General features: G+C 37.9%; 3 protein-coding genes across 3 annotated transcripts; 2 read left to right on the top strand and 1 right to left on the bottom strand.

Moving 5' to 3' along the window:
• The first annotated feature begins 1,135 nt into the window (after positions 1 to 1,135).
• Positions 1,136 to 6,028, top strand: LOC149048807 (uncharacterized). Its single transcript, XM_089200826.1, has 7 exons — positions 1,136 to 1,713; positions 1,823 to 1,950; positions 2,992 to 3,157; positions 3,423 to 3,523; positions 3,694 to 3,824; positions 4,631 to 4,700; positions 5,248 to 6,028. Exons 1-7 carry the CDS (start codon positions 1,402 to 1,404, stop codon positions 5,381 to 5,383), a joined length of 1,044 nt encoding a protein of 347 aa, XP_089056952.1. The 5' UTR covers positions 1,136 to 1,401; the 3' UTR covers positions 5,384 to 6,028.
• Positions 6,029 to 6,174: 146 nt separating this feature from the next.
• Positions 6,175 to 7,986, bottom strand: LOC113672765 (uncharacterized). Its single transcript, XM_027189104.2, has 3 exons — positions 7,914 to 7,986; positions 7,610 to 7,703; positions 6,175 to 6,790 (listed from the first exon to the last, which is right to left on the bottom strand). The coding sequence occupies exons 1-3, from the start codon at positions 7,965 to 7,967 to the stop codon at positions 6,621 to 6,623; spliced, it is 318 nt and encodes a 105-aa protein (XP_027044905.2). The 5' UTR covers positions 7,968 to 7,986; the 3' UTR covers positions 6,175 to 6,620.
• Positions 7,987 to 8,015: 29 nt separating this feature from the next.
• On the top strand, positions 8,016 to 16,915 carry LOC113672763 (dynein axonemal assembly factor 3). The gene is made up of 15 exons (XM_027189102.2): positions 8,016 to 8,183; positions 8,480 to 8,539; positions 8,963 to 9,057; positions 9,228 to 9,321; positions 9,934 to 10,027; positions 10,219 to 10,282; positions 10,970 to 11,052; positions 11,798 to 11,888; positions 12,452 to 12,577; positions 13,101 to 13,223; positions 14,209 to 14,422; positions 14,822 to 14,936; positions 15,267 to 15,341; positions 15,428 to 15,509; positions 16,191 to 16,915. Exons 1-15 carry the CDS (start codon positions 8,111 to 8,113, stop codon positions 16,248 to 16,250), a joined length of 1,449 nt encoding a protein of 482 aa, XP_027044903.2. The 5' UTR covers positions 8,016 to 8,110; the 3' UTR covers positions 16,251 to 16,915.
• The last annotated feature ends 240 nt before the right edge of the window (positions 16,916 to 17,155 follow it).

Raw genomic sequence — 17,155 nt, forward strand, 5'->3', positions numbered from 1 at the left:
GTAGTAAACTAAGGCTAAGGAGAAAAGGTCAGGAAATGGAATTTAAGCAGGAGTCCATTGAGCTCCTGATTTAAGGTAAAATTTGCGCTGAGAAATGGGGCTTGTAGTCTATAATTATCCTTTACGGGACTGTCTTTATTACCTCCTCAACAACAACAACTTTATTGTATCCTATATCAAGTTTTAGCAATGTATACAATTAAGATACGTCCATATCAATAAACTCAATCTAATGAACCTCGCTTACCAAATAAATGAGACAAATAATTGATTGACTATAATTAAGAGGGGGAAATTCAGAGAGAGATCTAGAGTTTTTCATGGACTATTTCAGGAAAGAGACTACCCATGAATCATGCTATTTGTCTTTCTTTTAAATTTGCTCTCTAAATGTTTTGTTCTGTCACTTCTTTCTACGTCTCAAGAAGCCGCTCGATTTAAATGGTATCGGCTGTTAGAAAGTCAAATATGTTAATTTTTTTTCGTTTCTTTTTTTAAACAGAGAACTAGTAGAACTTTCAACCTTTCGGTGGATACAACATTTACCTCAAGCCTACCAAATCAAACGCATCCCTCTTTTCTCCGCCTCTTTGTTAATTCATTTTGTTTTTGAAATTAGCCTAATGTAATTAGTGATTCCTCACATTTTTCCTGTTGCACGTGTAAAAAGATGCACGTAGGTCGGAAGGTGAATAGCCAGAAAACTGGAAGGAAAATTTAAGATATCGCTCTTTTTGATAATAGTTTATTGAGAATTTTTATTTTCATTTCTTAGGAAAAGAACTGGTTTTTTTTTTTTTTTTGAAGATCGAGGCATAACACAATAGACGCTATTCTTATTCAATGACATGTAAATGAGTTGCGGGGTATTCTGAAGTTGCTCCAAAGTATCCTTGAAAGTTTGTCACTTGGGTAAAGTTAAATGATCCCCTACCTGCTTGATGAACATTGAAGTTGATCAATCGGAATTACAACAAGCTGATTTTTTCTTCCCACCTTTGTTGGTAAAATGTAACGAGCGCAAAAGACAAAAGTGACACAGAAGAAAACGATAGATAGCATTCCTAAAACTCATCGATTCCATCATTTCTTTGTTTTTGACATTGATTGACAGCGTGGAAGCTGTAGTGCACGTGTTTTGCGGCAGTGTTGAATATTTGCAAACCGGCTTGTTTTTGTTCAGCTACTTAATCTGCATTTTAAGCAGGAATGATAATCTAACTTTTTCCAAATATTTCAGAAACTGTTAATTTTCTCGCGCGAGATTTATTACCACAAGAAATTGATACGACTGTGTTTGTTTCAAAGCAGAAATCGTAACTTTCCTAAACAAGCGACCTTTCTGACTCAACAGAAACAAGGGAAATACGTTTCCAATATCAAATCTGTTGCTAAGGAAGAATGGCTTACGTTTTAGCACTGAGAAAAGGCAAGAGTAGAAGAACAAAGAAAAAAATTTTGCTGAAGAATGGAGGAGGCTTGTTGGAGGGGTCAACGGTTGCAACACAGTGGCCGACCTTGCCTTGTCTACCATTTACGAGAGTGTTGAAAACTGACAGCTCAAAGAACACAGCTTCTCAATCAACCTCCGGGTTACAAACGTGGTTGGACTCATTTCCTGGTAAAGTCAAACAGAGCGAGAAAATCATATTTAAAAAGATTGACCAGGCTTGGCAAAGGAAAGATATCGATGAAATGTTTCAGCTGATAAAAGTATGTCACCTGTTCCTGTGCAGCTTGAAATTCTCATCAGTAAGAAAATGAACTTCTTTACTTAGTACGCGATTGAATGATTTTATGTTATTTTATAATTTTTATGTAGGAAAACGAATTCAGTGATGAAACTCAGAAGAAAGCTCTGCATTATTGGGACCAGGGACATTACTACCAGGAGGGTGAAAAGCGAAACAAAGCGCTCACCCCGTTAGCTCGTTTCAGAATCCGAGAGAGGTGAGTTAACAACAGAAAATCGATGAAATAACTCCGCTTCGCCGCAATCTTCTGGTTTTGAGAGTTGTAATAGCTTTGATCAATTTTGTAATAGCTTTGATCAATTTTGCTTGCAATCGGGTAGATGTCGACAGTTTCAGTAAGCTTTTAAATGGTGACAACCATTGGCGAAAAAGTTAAATAATGTCTGAAGAGTAGACATTTTGGCGTCCTTTTACTTGCGAAATCGCCTTTGAATGGTTCTGAAATAAGTTGACTTAAGCCAGTGTGCAGGGAAAAAAAGCAAAAACTTCCTTTTATTCATTTTTAAGATATCAGTGGCTGAGTTTCTGATTGACTGGGATTGACTGAGTACAGTAATGTAGGGTTTTCAAAATTTGGTTGTGTTCTTTCGCGTCTTCAGGTTTAAGTACATTAAACTCACTACACAAGATACACGAACCGACATCCTAATTGGGAATCTTTCGAGGCTGAACTATCTGCATTCTCTCGTGCTTTTACTGAAAAGAAAACCAGGTTTCAGAGAACGAGAGCTGTGTAGTTTGAATCAATTAAAATCTGAATTTTTCTTGCTCTATCAAAAGCCTCAATCTGGGAAAATCGATGCTTAGCTTCGCAACGCTTTCTTTATTTCTATCAAAATCAAAAAACTACATCACGACAAAGTCTTCAAATTTCTTTCAATTTCATGTATTTCCTCAGCAAATTTATCAGAAATTTAACCGTTCAACCATTATCAAACAAAAATCCTTGCTGCCTTTGCGCGAATTATTCTTTAGATTTCTCTTGGGTCGGTCTCGACCTTTTGCGGGGACATAAGTTATACGTAAAAATTAATTTGTCTTATAGAGTGTTTCCAAAATTCTCTGTCGCAGAAAGTTTTGTATGAATTTATATGAATTCTTCCCCACGAAACGATCGTGGCAAAAGGATAGAAAAATCTTATCTGAAAGGATAACGTATCACACTGGCAAACTTACGTTTGCAAACGTAAACTACATCAAATATTTCCTCTGTCTCTCAAAACTTTTGCCATCTCAGGTTTCTCCCACCGAAAAACATCTGCCCGAACGGAAGGAAAAAAGCGACTTTACCCAGGGAAGCCACTGCTAAGCTTCGTGCTTGGCTAGATGAAAACCCTCGTCCGTATCCGACGCGGGAAACTAAAGCTACACTGGCAGATGACACAGGCCTTACGATCTTACAGGTATCTAACTTAAAAAAGATAACTCATGAATAAGAAAAAAACAACAACAACTAAAAAACTCTTGGCACAAATTATGAGTATTGAGAACTTCGGGGGTTACATTATTCAGGATAATATGCGTGGGAATTTTGAGGACGTTCTGAAATGGTTCAGATAATTGACAAGAAAACATTTCATAGTTTTCTGTAGCGTAATTTTAAACAAGACTTTCCGGTATCAAATTCATTTGCTAGATCTGTTACGGTACTCTTGCACATTCAACTAGGTCAATACATGGTTTGCTAATACACGAAGGAGAATGCGGGGGAAAAGAAAAACACAAAGAAAAGACGAAGTCAAGAGTAAGCACTTGTGGAACAGGTCAAGGTGAGTTTATCAACTAATCAGGTACAAATCTTGATTCTATTCTGACCGACGTACGTAACCCCCTTTTAGAGCCTTATCCACATGGAAGGAACTTTCAAAGTGGTGTCGAAAAAATAAACGAAGACTGTGTTTTTTGGCCAAATGTTGACGAAAATGCCTTTATGTTGTAGTCTGCCAGAGCCATGGCAAGTTCCTATCTTAACAACTACAATGGCGTCCACTCCAGGTACGGTCCCTCCGTGCGCTAGTTTTTGCACGTGTCCACCTCACGCCACTCAAATTCACGTGCCTACACCTTTAGGTAAGTCTAAAAATTTCAATACCTGATTAAACTGAATTTCAAACGAACCGGCTATCATAGTTCCAAACTAGTAGTACTCAGTATTGCTCCCATGCGCTGCCAGCAGAACTAACGCATTTTAATGCATCAAATATTTCCGCGCTAAAGCGCGATTGGTATCGGTTGGAACTCGTAACTCGACGGAGTATACCCCGACTAAAATTAAAATATGGAAACAATAGATTCCATTTGGCGCGTATATATATATAATTAGGGTCAGATAAATTATGCTTGAAAATTGGAGCATTATGCTATTGAGCGTCGTCTCTGAAAACATGGCATTGTGCCGAAAATCATGCTCAAGCAAAAGTTTTCGCTATGCTCAATCAGAAGCATGTCATCTAGGGTATATGATTCTACCTCATATTTAACTAAGATTTTAAGGCTTATTGAGGTTCAGAACACAAAATATGATCAAATTCCTGACGAACAAGCTAGAAAAGCAGGCTAACTGTTGACACAATGCAGGTTATAAAGTTTATCTCTCGTTGAACTGTAACAGCAAGGAGATCATTTTAAAGAAATTTAGTCGTTATGTCAGCATTATGCTTGATGCTCCAACTGTAGCATTATGCCTAGCATTATGCAGCATAAGTTATCTGTCCTATATACAAAAGCCTTCATTTGTTGGCAGACTTTATATGTTTCCGAAAGGCAAACTGTGAGCTTTGACCTTCAATTGTGGGCAACTATCAGAGCTTATTTTCGTTTCTTCGGTGTAATAAGAGTCGAACCGATGAATGAGCTTTCCCTTTTGATTTTCACAGGCTCAAATGTATCAGACTACTGGACAGAGATGACTTGTAACGCTGGCACTCTCACAGATTGGCCCGGAAGGTGATCATTAGAAGATTACATGAGCAACACATCAACTAACTATTACAATATACACGCGTCATTGACCTGCATGAGGTCAAGTTGCTTTTTCATTGGACAGTTTTCTTTTCTTGCTTTTTTTCGCATAAACTTAGCTGATATAAGGGTCTACAACCCCCTTCCCCTCCCCAAAATAAGCGAAAAGAACCATGAGGAGGAATCCTTCTTGCTCCAAAAGAACAATTCTGTGACCATAAGATTCCATAAAATAATTTTGTTTTGTTGTTTTATTTACACACGAGGTAAGTCACTCCGTTTTTCATCTTTTTTTTTCGCTGTTTTCGAAACTAGCCCTTGTGGTTACTGGGTTTCATTGCTGTAAAAATTACCCTCAGAATAACCGTTCAGTTACGATTACAATATCTATGAGCGCAAATCCCGCGCGAGTTTACGTAGGTGAAAAGCAAAGGATAAGCTAGTAAGAGTGCACCTTCAACGCTATCCACGGTTTTAGTATAAACTGATATCGGTTAATTAAAAAATCCAACGTGACACTTGTCGTATTCAGTTACACAGGAACTGTTGGTAACCAGTACCTAGCTCCACCTGTAGTTGCGCTTACACCGAATCTTTGGGAACCTGAATTCCAGTGCCGAGGGCTCCACGCAGCCGCACAAATACTCATGGACATGGCAAGCAAGTGAACTGATGCGAGGCATCTTGACGTCAAATTTGAATCTGTGTGTGATTTTTTGAGTGATTCACTGCGTTTTGAAACCAAATTTGTTGATGCAGAAATTTATTTAGATGACGAATTTGGCGAGTTCCGGTTATAAAAGTTTTGTTGAGCTCATTTCTAATGAAGCATCATTAATGTGATGGCAAAATTCAGTTAAAAATTTATGGGCTTAATGGTATCTCACAACTTTCAAATCACACTTTAGTGATACATGTTTGAATTTACAAACAAAATTTAAAAGTTGATCTTGAAGTATTTTTCGGCCGATCAGTGGTGTCATTGGAATTTCAAAAGTTTATAACTAATTTTGTACGGTTTAAGGATTTACTGACATATTAATGAAAATTCAAAACAACTTTGTGGCGTTTTGCAAAGGCTTTCATTAGCTAAATAATGATTTGAATTGTGAGGATGTCACTACCCATGCAAGTTTTATGAAACAAATATAGCTGAAAATCATATATATGTTACACTGCATCTCCTTTATTTGAAGAGTAAATCTGCCAGAGATTTTTCAGTTTTAATGTTACAGTTTCATTGACCACGTGATTGCAAAGTTAACCATTGTTATCAAAGAGAAACTGAAGTATGAATTAAATAAATGTTTCCACAATTGATTTGCCTGTTTACACTCTGTAAAGAATATTTGATGAGGCACTCAATTTCAGCTTCATAAGTACTTATATTAATGGAAAATACTATATCAGACACATTCTCTTTTTCAAGGTAGGGGATAACGACAACTCCACAATCACGCACCTCCTCAGATTCATTTATTGTAAATTTTTACTAAGAAGTACACCAGCACTACAAATCCTGAAAACAATTCTGATCTGTTGGGAATATTTTTTTGTACAAATGATGAGTTTTATCGTAGTTATCCCAATATATTAGAAAAAAAAAAAGACTACTACTAGTGACTACCACAAAACTAAAGTTAGCATTCACTCAGTCAGAGAATTCATTTTGTCAAGGACATAATTATAGCTTTCATAAAGTCACTTTCAAAAATGCCATGTTGGTGAATGTTTTAAATTTATCCAACAAGTAATTATGATCCCCTTAAATGAGCTACATCTCAACATTTGAAGTATTTGTGCCATGGAAAAGCAACTAAGAACATCGTTTTGTAAGCATACTTTTGAGAAAGAATAAGAAGAAACAACAGTATTTTCAAGAGTTGCACCAACTGTAACCATGTCCTATGTCGTCCAAGGGTCAGTGTGAGCATACTTCTCCGTAGGATTTGGCTGGATTTGCCTCTTTCCAGTAGCATCAATGACATTCTCCAAATCATAGAAAGAGTATTCATTGTATGAATAGTATTCCTTCACTTTGTATGTGCTTATGTCGCTGACCTCTTCTTTGTTTTCTGCCAACAAAAGGATTGTAATATGGAAATTATTCCCTAAAACAATAGACTAAAAAATATGAAAGTCTGGTTAAATCATAAAATCAGTCATTCAGCCAATAGGTATGTCAGTCAGCCAGTCAGTCGGATGGTGAGTGTGTTAATTATTTGAGCAATCAATCAATAAGTTAGCTTTCTGTCTTTCAGTCAGTTAGTAAGTCAGTCAATCACTCAGTTGGTCTGTCAGAAAGTCAGTCAGTCAGTTAGTTTGTCAGGCAGTCAAGCAGTCTTTCACTGGATCAGGCAGTCACACAGTCTAACAGTCAGTCTGAGAGGCAATCAATCAGTCAGTCTGCAAGTCAGTTAGTAAAAAGTAAATGAGATGGTCTCTCAGTCAGTCAGTAAGTCCACTAATCAATGAGTTCATTGTTCAGTCAGTCAGTCAGTCAATCAATAAATCAATCTCTCAGTCAGTTAGTCAATCAATCTAGGATTCGATAGCTTCATCAGTCAGTCAGTCAGTCAGTAAATTAACAAGTTAATTGCTCAGTCAGTCAGTTGGCCAATCAATCAAATCAGTTAATTCATTAACTAATAAGTCCATCTATGAGCCAGTCACTCATACTGTCTGTCAGCTGGTAAGCTAGTTAATAGGCAATTAGTAAGAGGGACAGTCAGAGAGTGATTCAGTCAGTCCCACTACGGTGGTCAGATAAACAGACAGAAAAACAGACTGGCAGACGAACAGTCAATCACCTGGCTACTATACCAGCCACAGCTAGACTGGACGAAAGAAATTAGTAAACCAAGTTACTTTCTTGTGTTAAAGAATTTTCACACCTGTTGGTGAACTAGAACTGGCCGTGTTGACGGGATCGCTGTCATCAGATGCTGAGCTGCTGGATGTCAACCTCCACATTGCTGTTGGAATCCGCTGAAAAATAACAAAACGTAATTAGATAGGAGTAACTTGGTATTCATCACTACTGACGGTAGCCTAATATGAATTGTACTAATATACTCTATGTGCGGCATGTAAAAATAAAAGTACATTGCGTTTACAAACGATGAAAACCACAGGAGAATAAATTATAACATAATATTGTCTTGCCAAAGTAACTTTACTATCAGCTCCACCTCTTACCACGGCAAATTGTCGTAAATATCGAGGACTGATGTTCTTCGCCACGGCAGCCATCTTGGAAACCGGTGCAAGCGTGATTACGGGAGTGGACTGGAGTAATAACACGGAACCCAATCCCTTATCGGACAAACGAAAAATGGCGGACTGTCTTGCAGATTTTGAAAGGGTATAAAGTGCTTCTTTAATTTGACGCTTCCATGGCTGACGGATTTGGTGCAATTACGTGGTGGGGATTTAGCCCAGCTCTTGATCTGCAGGACAGATATCAGTGTAAGTTATGCTCCAGCTGATAATCATACGAATAAGGTTATCTCTTCTGCCCGGTTCCTGTTTATTTCTTACAAATACGATTGGAGAATTAACTTTAAAAAACTTGATAATGACGACCAACAGAATTTTGTTTACTACACTAGGTCAGCTTGATACATGATCTTGAGCGGTCAAACTCGGAAAGAAAGAAAGGTTATTCTTTGTCAACTTGGTTCTGTTTTCAGGGTTGTCAAGGGGAAAAAATGGTGACAGTTTCTGTCCGTAGTTAATTCTATTTATATTTTTATATCCCACAGCTTTAGCTTCCAAGATTAAAAATTTGACCATCTCAGAGTCAAATGGTGCCAACAAACGAGGTAAGTAGCAGTCTACGTTCAGGAGGCATGATGGAACTAGTTGTTTGGAATCTGTTGTTGTTATTCAGCACTTTATTTTTAAATGATTTCAACGATGCATTTTAAATTCTCATTATTCATTGTTATTGTTGTTGTTTCTTTTTCTTAACCTTAACATTAGTGTTCACATTCTCTGCACTGATCTCTCGACATCTTTATGATACTGGCAAGGAGAATTTTTTTAACAATCAGGAGCTTCCTAAATTGGTGATTGTTTCCTTAATTCTCTGGACTTTTATGTTTGATCTAAGGGTGATAATGTAAGGAGAAATAAGATGTCAGTCACCCCAAGGGGTTAAAGGGCTTAACCCTGCCAGAAGTGGTTAACACACAAGGTCACCTTAGTTATTAATTTCTCCAAAGTTTTGATTTTTTTTTTGCTAGGAAAATGTAATATCCTTCTGATAGGAGCAGGTGATTGTCGACACATTCTAAAGACCATTGCACATACCTACAGACATGAGAGGAGAGAACTTTGTGTGAGTTTGATAAATGATTTCTTCCATGTTTTGATCACAGAGAGATTATACTTCATTATCTGCTTGTAATTTCATCCGCAACTTAACTTTTGTGCTTGCATTTCAAGCATGAAAATCCTTTGAAGTTCAGCATCCTAACCTCTTTCTATACCAATTGTTTTACTCAACAGATCTGTGTTGTTGAGAATAATCTTGAGATTTATGCAAGACATCTTTTGCTTTTGTCCATTGCACTGGAACCAAAAGAAAGACTTGGCTTGCAAGGTGAGCTGTGGATCACAATTTTGTTACAATATACAGTAGCCTGTTCTGAGCCCTTGGCTGTTGTGATAACTTAAAAGTTGACTGATGTGGAAAAATGTGAAATAGAGGAGACTGAGCTGGGGATTGAATTCTTCTGTCATGTTAGACTTACCTGTTCTCATTTTTGTTTGTTTTTCTGATGGTTATTGATTAAAGTTGTGTCTGAATAGACAAAAATCTGTGACCTGTTACCTATTGTTTTACATTCAATACTGTTACTCATAATTCAAAGTTTGAAAATGAAATAAAAAGAGATTTTCAACATTGACACTTCATGAGTTCTTCAAGAAGACTTCGTAGATGCTGAGATCAGAACAAATCTTTTGAGCCCCTCGATTTTCAACCAGGTACCATTAAGTTCTCTTCAAGGTTGATCAGAAAGGTACATTTAGTAAAAGAGTGTTTTTTCATGTACAGTTTTTGGAACTTCTGTAGTTGCAAAGTGATAACTTACTCTGTGGGATGGTATATATTGAGGCACTGAAATGCAGTTTTTTTTTTACCTTCTATTCAACTAATTGGTAGAAATATTTATATCCTTTTAAAGACTGTAACAATTTCCTTTTATTTTAGAAAAGACAGAGTTGTTTCTTGAGCTGTTTGGGAACAGTCTTGTGAGACCACAAGCCAGTGAGTACTTGCAGCAAAAGTCATCTGAATTTATCAGGTAACTATACTTTGCTTTGTTGGATCATAATGATGATTTAAATTCTCTTGAAATTAACTGAAAAGAAACAATAGAAAAAACCTTAAAATATTTGCATAATATAATTAAAAGAAGAGTAACAACAAAATCATACAATTACATTGTGTTAGAGTTGTAAGCTGTTGGGTTTTACCGTATTTCTTTTCTTCCAGGATGGTCACGGATTGTGATTACCTCGAAGCTCACCTTCCAGTGTTCAACTTTTCACAGCTGAAGGTTGCTATCAAAATAATTTTATTCTATCTTAAGACTGTGATCATTTGAGTCGCTGTATGACAATACTGTAGACCCAAAAAGTGGTACTTTTCTCCTGTTAAATGTGGCTCTCTCATATGCCACTAAACTTCCCACAATACCTCTGTTTTGGTGTTTCATGGCAGGCAACTTACTATTGCTGGTGGCCAGAAGAGAAAAATTTCAGCCTATGATCAACATTATGAGCACAGTCCACACCTGATATGACTCAGAGTAACTGAGACAAACCACAATCAAATCTGCTGGGTTTATGGCAGATTTTTGGTGAGATGCATCTGTATGGTGCTCAAAGCTCCTTTGCATTTTTTGTTCTCCTTACATTTAACAGTGAGGAATTTTTTGTTCCTTTGTCCTTTGTTTGCAGAGGATTGTGTGCTCTTTATTTGGATAGATTTGATGAGAGTTACTTGCACTTTCAGAGAGAAATAATTTTCCAGACTCTACTGAGAAGAATTTTATATATTTTGGGCTTGGGAAATTTATTATTTATTTTACTGTTAATTTATCTGCTGCAAGATCTTCTACTTTATTAAATGCAGAATGGTTACCTAAGTTAAAAAATTACTCTTAAGTCACTAACTAGTAAAATTATATGTGGTTGTAATGTAAAACATTTGTATTAAAACTATTTCTGATTATGTTGACTAGTTTAAAGAAAGAGATCAGCTGGAGAGCATATTTAAATTCTGGAGAAATTCAGATCCCAAAATATTTGACATCTGCAGACACTGGTAGGGTTTTGGCTGCAATTTCTTTTACATTTTTACTCTTTGATTTAGGGTGAAATATTGAATGGAAAAAACCTGCACAGCGTCTGCTTTTGCATAATTGCTGATAAATTTTCAATTGCTGTTGCTCCCTTTCCTCTTTGCTAGGCTTATGACAAAAAGAATAACAACTCTCTATATTTGATGACCTAAACCATCTTTCTTATCCTGTTTTCTTAAAATGTTTTTGAAATTGCATATCCTAGCAGTAAAAAAAGAAAAATCATTTTTTGAAGAGGATGTGATTGGCTCATATTGGAAAAATTATGTGTGTCATGCATGAATACAAAAGGATTTATCAAAGGATAGGGGAAGGAAGAGAAAATTGTCCTTTGGAAATATTTGAGAATATTTCAATATGTCCTGTGCTTGGCAAATGTGAACCTAGAAAATTACCTACTTTGCCAAAAAACTCTCTTTCATTAATTTAGTGGTTGAGTATAGGACCCTGAAGTTGGAAGGTTTAAGATCTCTAATTGTTCCACCGCTGTGGTGAAACAACAGACATTTTTCTGTTGAGTCATCAAGGGTTGTGTTTCATTGGAATATAAAACTAAAAACAGATCTTATCTTATCATTCAACAGAAATGACAGTTGTAACTCAATGAAAACAAAAGTTTTGCCATCCTCTGGATAATTTATTTCAATAGTACTTTCTCTCACATCATTTTATGATGATCTGTTGTTATTTAATGATGTTTTTGTATAGGGATGAGAGGTTGAGGCAGTACCTCGCTGTTCGCTATGACTCTAGGGAGAATATTTATGACTGGGACTACAGTATGAAATTGTCCAAAAAGGTAAATTGAGTGACATTGCTGGCTGGGACAATTTAGTGGTTTCTACTTTCACTGCACAATTCCTCTTTACATGAGAGGAAAGTGTGTTTGGCTCGACTGTGCAATTCATTGGTGCCATTGGCTTAATACCTGGATGTGTCGAATTTTCAGAAGTGCCTTTGAGGCTAAAACTGATGTCGCTAACTTTTGAGGCATCTTCTGCGTCAAGCAAAATTGCTTTGACTTTGTTTTTCTCGTAATTGGTCCAGACAACTTGCGCCATTCTCGCAACCAATCAGATTCAAAACTTAAAACCGATCGCAGCTAAGTCAATTGCGTTTTCCCGCGTTTCAGACAACTTGCTTGTTTCTTCTCTGAGTTCTCATTGGTACACGTGATATGGAACTTTTAATGGAACCATAAACAAGATAATCACTCACCAGAAAAAATTTTAAAATTTACCTGGCCCAATTGGAACTCAAAGTAAAAACAAGTTAACTCCTCGGGAAGGGGAAAAGGGAAATTCATAATTTCTCAAGTGAGCGAGCCATCTAAATATATTGCTTCTTTTATATCGCTTTTAGGCATCAATTGTCAATAGTCGTGAGTACAAGAGTTGGCGGGAACAGGGCGTAGCGTTTGAGTTACGAAGTGACTCCACTTATAAAGTTACCAACAGGACTTTGGCTTCTGGTATCATCATTAAAAAGGTATTTAAAAAAAGTGGAACACGAGCCATATATTTTGACGTCTTCTGTCATGAAATCCATTTGTTAAACAGACCCACAGCAACATAGAGTCGGTTTTCTTTATATGATAAAATGGTAAGTGTTGTTAATAGTGACGTCATCCAAGCGTCTTACCTCCAATAGTTATGAATAATAGCCAATGAAAATGTGTGTATAATTCATGGTAATTTAAAAAAGCACTTTTAATTCAACTAATTTATTCTTGTTTTCTCATCACTATATTCCCACCAATAACATAGTTCCATTATCTGCGCCAAAAAAACTCACACACAACCCACAATTCCTCTAATCGCACTGACGAAGGGCTAACGCTCGAAACGTCAGTCAATTTACGTTTTCAACTCAGTTTTTAACACTAAATTACCTGTTATACTCTCCCACCGACGCAGCACCACAATTTCTTTAGAAACTTACCCCCTTTATTCATTTGTGTATAATTCAGCTTATTATATATAAAATGCTACTTTCTTTCTTCGTGTGTCAGGATGGAGAGAGAGTTGCTCGCAGAGGTTACTGGGGAGACATAATCAACAGTCCATATTTAGCTTTTGGTACTGAAAGTGAAGAGGAATTTCTTTTTCAAACGTCGAATGGACAGCATGTTAGAGTAAGTGAACTTCTTGGGTCGCTTATATTTATGTGCCCATTTTACGTGGCTTTACAGAGACGTTTTCTCAGATTTTCTTGAAATCCTGAGGTCAAGGAATCGTGACCTGAAAACTACCCACAGGACCTTTCGGGATTGTCGCGCAGACCCGGTAAACAGCCGAAGGTTGCGAATTCTTTTCTCGGTCAGTTTAGTTGAAGACGCTAAAATCTATGTAGATGATGTTTGATTTTTAAACGCGTTAGTTGAATTTTCCTCGTACTTTGGTTCATTTACCGCGTGTCAAAAACGTCTGTGTTCTTCAATATCAATTGTAGAGTGTGACCCTTCGGCTTGTAACGGTCAGGCGATGAGGTTGAATGGTTACGTGTCGATAGAAAACGTTTCGACTGAGTGTCGTAAAACCAAACCTGAAGTAATTACAACGGTCTAAGAGAGATTTCGCAAAGAACCGATGAGAACTCAAAGTTAAAACAAGGTCACCGCCTAAAGCGCGGGAAAACGTGGGTGACCAAGGCGCGATTGGTTTTAGTTTGCATCCAATTGGTTAGTGGGTGGTGCGAGTTTTCCTAACTAATCACAGAGCGAAGTAGATTAAAACTAGTATAATACCAGATTACTTTAAGCACTCAGATTAAAGTTACTTGATCTTACCGCACCTTGGTTTGCTCGATATGATTTAATGCATCGTCATTGTTGCATTGCCATCTTCATAAACGTGGCTAATAGTAGGTCAGACCTTCGGATTTCGCATCCTGTCGCCCTCCCACTGAGATTAGAGAACTTGATGGTGACTTCAGACATGAACTGCATCATATGCGACAAACTTTCTGCACCCTGCAACGAATAGCAATCTAGAAAGCGTTGAGTATGAAAAAATGAGAGGCAAATTTTCCTAAATTTTGACCTATGTGATGACCCGAAAAGACCCATACTTTGGGAAACTCGGCATGCTATGTTTCTAACTGTTTTGTTTTTGTATCAGACAGCAACAAACGTCTCTGAATACAACATCACGGCTCTCATGCATGAAATATTAACAGGAGAAAAATATATCCCGCCAAAAATTGAGGATGAAAAGGAAAGAAAGAAAGAGATGGCTACTTTACAGGAAATTGGGGAAGAAGAGATTGAATGGGATCAAATGGGAAATACGAAAGACGGAGATACGCCAAAAGAAACTGTACATGCGACGCAAGGTGAATTACAGGACTTCCTATTACAGACCTCCTGTTCTTTTTGTTTTGGTTGTTTCGAGTTAGAATACTCCCCGAGCGTTTCGCAAAAACCCTGCTAAGCTACTGGTGACGAGCGCAAAAGGCAAGGGACCACTGCTCCTGACTCAGTCGGGAACAGTAGTCCAGTTGACTAGGAACTCGGAATGGTTGTATTTTGCGATGGAGGGAAGGAAAACTGAAGGATTCAGAGAAAAAACTTCGACTGAACAGGAATGCAAAACAGATAACAGACTCAACCTCTATGTGAGCCAGGTTCGCAAATCGAACCAAAGCAAAAGCGTTGAGAGGCAAGGGCTATATTCTGCACCAGTCCTGCTCCCCTATAAAACTCTGTAACTTATATTTCTTCCCATTTTACAGGGTACATGGAGTGTCCTGATGTCAAAGTCACTTTTCTGCCGCTGAATTGTGTTCCGGATCTCTCTAAGAAAAGCAAATACAACAAGCTATTTGACGTCATTTATTTTTCAAACAGGTATGTGATCACGGGATTAACTAAGAGTCACGTTTCAATATTATGGGCTAATTTTCACGCCATAAAAAATATTTTAAACTTGTAAAATACTTTTAAATATTGGCCCCGTGTGTGAGAGATAAACGTAGGATAGAGGAAAATGAACCAAGGAAGAATGTAGAATTTCAGGATTGGAGAAGATTGAAGTGGATTGTTAATAGTAGATTTGAAAAAGCCAAAATATCATTTCAACGTTCTGAAACTGCGACGTGGCTCTTGTAAGTAACAAGTGCGCCATCTTGTATGGTTACGCATACTCCGATAAGTTAGTGTGCGTATTTTTACTTTCAGTATGGTACACTTACTGACACCCGAGGTGAAAGAAATTTTTTCTGACGAAGCTGTTATTATCGCTGAAACAACTAAGTAAGTATGTTACATCAAAAGTTTTATAGTTATGAGTGACTTCAATGTATTAGAAGTAATGCTGTGTACCTTCCGTGTGCTTGTAGGTTCATGTTGGATCTTAAACCGGAACAAATGCAGGAATACATGAAAAAGATAACTTCAATGGCTGTGAGTGCTGGATGCAAGGTATGTTGAGAAAATAGCAGGAAGACAAAAAGATAAAAGACTGCAGACTCAAGGCAGACCGACGCACAGGCAGACCGACAGCCAGACAGATATAACTCAGCCGATGTGTGGACTGACGGACAGACAGAACGGAAGCCAGACGTACAGCAGACTATACATAGACTGAAACACAGACAGAGTTATGCAGTCAGTTAGACATACAGACTCAAGGTATACCAACACTCAACAGACCTTGGGTATACGGACAGACAGACAGACAGACATTCGATCTATGCAAGGTGGACGGACACATAGACAGAGAGACATACAACAAACTCCATGCAGACGGACAGAAAGGCATGGGTCAGAGTCTAGAAAAGCTACCAAACACATACATGGGTCAAACTCTATGCAGACTAACAGACATATGCGTGAAAAATACAGAGCAGTTAGATAGACAGACCTACGCCAGACTCTTGGCAGACAGACAGGCGCAATTTTATCACTTGATTAGGAAGTCATCTTCCATTTCAAGATGCAAATAGTATTCACCGTCTCCCATCCCCTCTCACGCCAATTCCTCGTATCGCGAGGAGCTATAGCTTGCTTAGTTTCCTCCCAGAGTACCACTCGAGTGAGAGTTTCAAACTTGCGTGACAAGAGACATTTCTGCGCGTGTTTATGTTTTTCATTTCATTACAGGCGGTAGACCACGCTGATGGAGAAAAAGACGCTCACGCCTTCTTCACTTTTCAAAGATAACCTTCACCGACTGAAGTCTTCTTGATTTAGAGACTTACCTAACTGGGCTCACGTTACACAGCATACTTTTTGTAATATTTGTTACGGCCTCCGGCTAGAGCTCTGAACGGGTCTGGCACTGATAACCTCATTTTTAGCGCTAGACCTCCACCACACCTCTTCCCGAGACCCTCACGCGTCTCAGATCTTCCTGCTGGCGGAGAAACGCATGTCCTGCAGCACGCAGGTTTGTTTTAAAGAGACTTGGGGCCAGAGGCCCACTGACTGCGTGAAACAGTGGTTTGGGTTATACTTCGTGTAAATAACTGGCCCTTAGTGTTTCTGCTGTGATACCGAATATTTCTATTTATTTTGCGGACAAGAACTGTAATAAAATTGGTAGAGTGTTTAGTTTTTTCCCGCATGCAAATTTTGCTGGACCATAGTTTTAAGAAGGATGATATTCCGCTGTCAAGTAGAATTGCAACTAGTCAATAAGATCTTAATAGTATACTTTGTTCGCTACTTTAAACATGGCACTCTCGCAGAAAGCGAAATTCACGAGTCGATTGAAAAAGATTTCCAGCCCGGGTAAAAAAAGGGTCTCGACTCTAGAATCTTTCGACCTCTTGTGTCCATTGTATGTTCCCGCGCATTTGCAATAAACTGTTTTATTGTGTGTGTGATGTATGGTAGAATGTGGTAGAGTACACTTTGGCCACACGCGATGTAATTTTTTTCGCAAAACTTTGACCCTGTGGACATGCAGTCAAATTTTGATAAGGTCAGAAGAAGGCCGAATTTCGGAAGTCAGATTCATACCAAATGGGAATCCTAGAATTTTAACTTTTAGAATCAAATCGAATTTGGAAATTTCTTCGAACGCTTTAGGTCTCCGCGCGCAGATATCTCCTTTCGTCATTAAT

The sequence above is a fragment of the Pocillopora damicornis genome, chromosome 3 (genome assembly GCF_964200805.1).
Source record: "Pocillopora damicornis chromosome 3, jaPocDami1.2, whole genome shotgun sequence".
NCBI lineage: Eukaryota > Metazoa > Cnidaria > Anthozoa > Scleractinia > Pocilloporidae > Pocillopora > Pocillopora damicornis.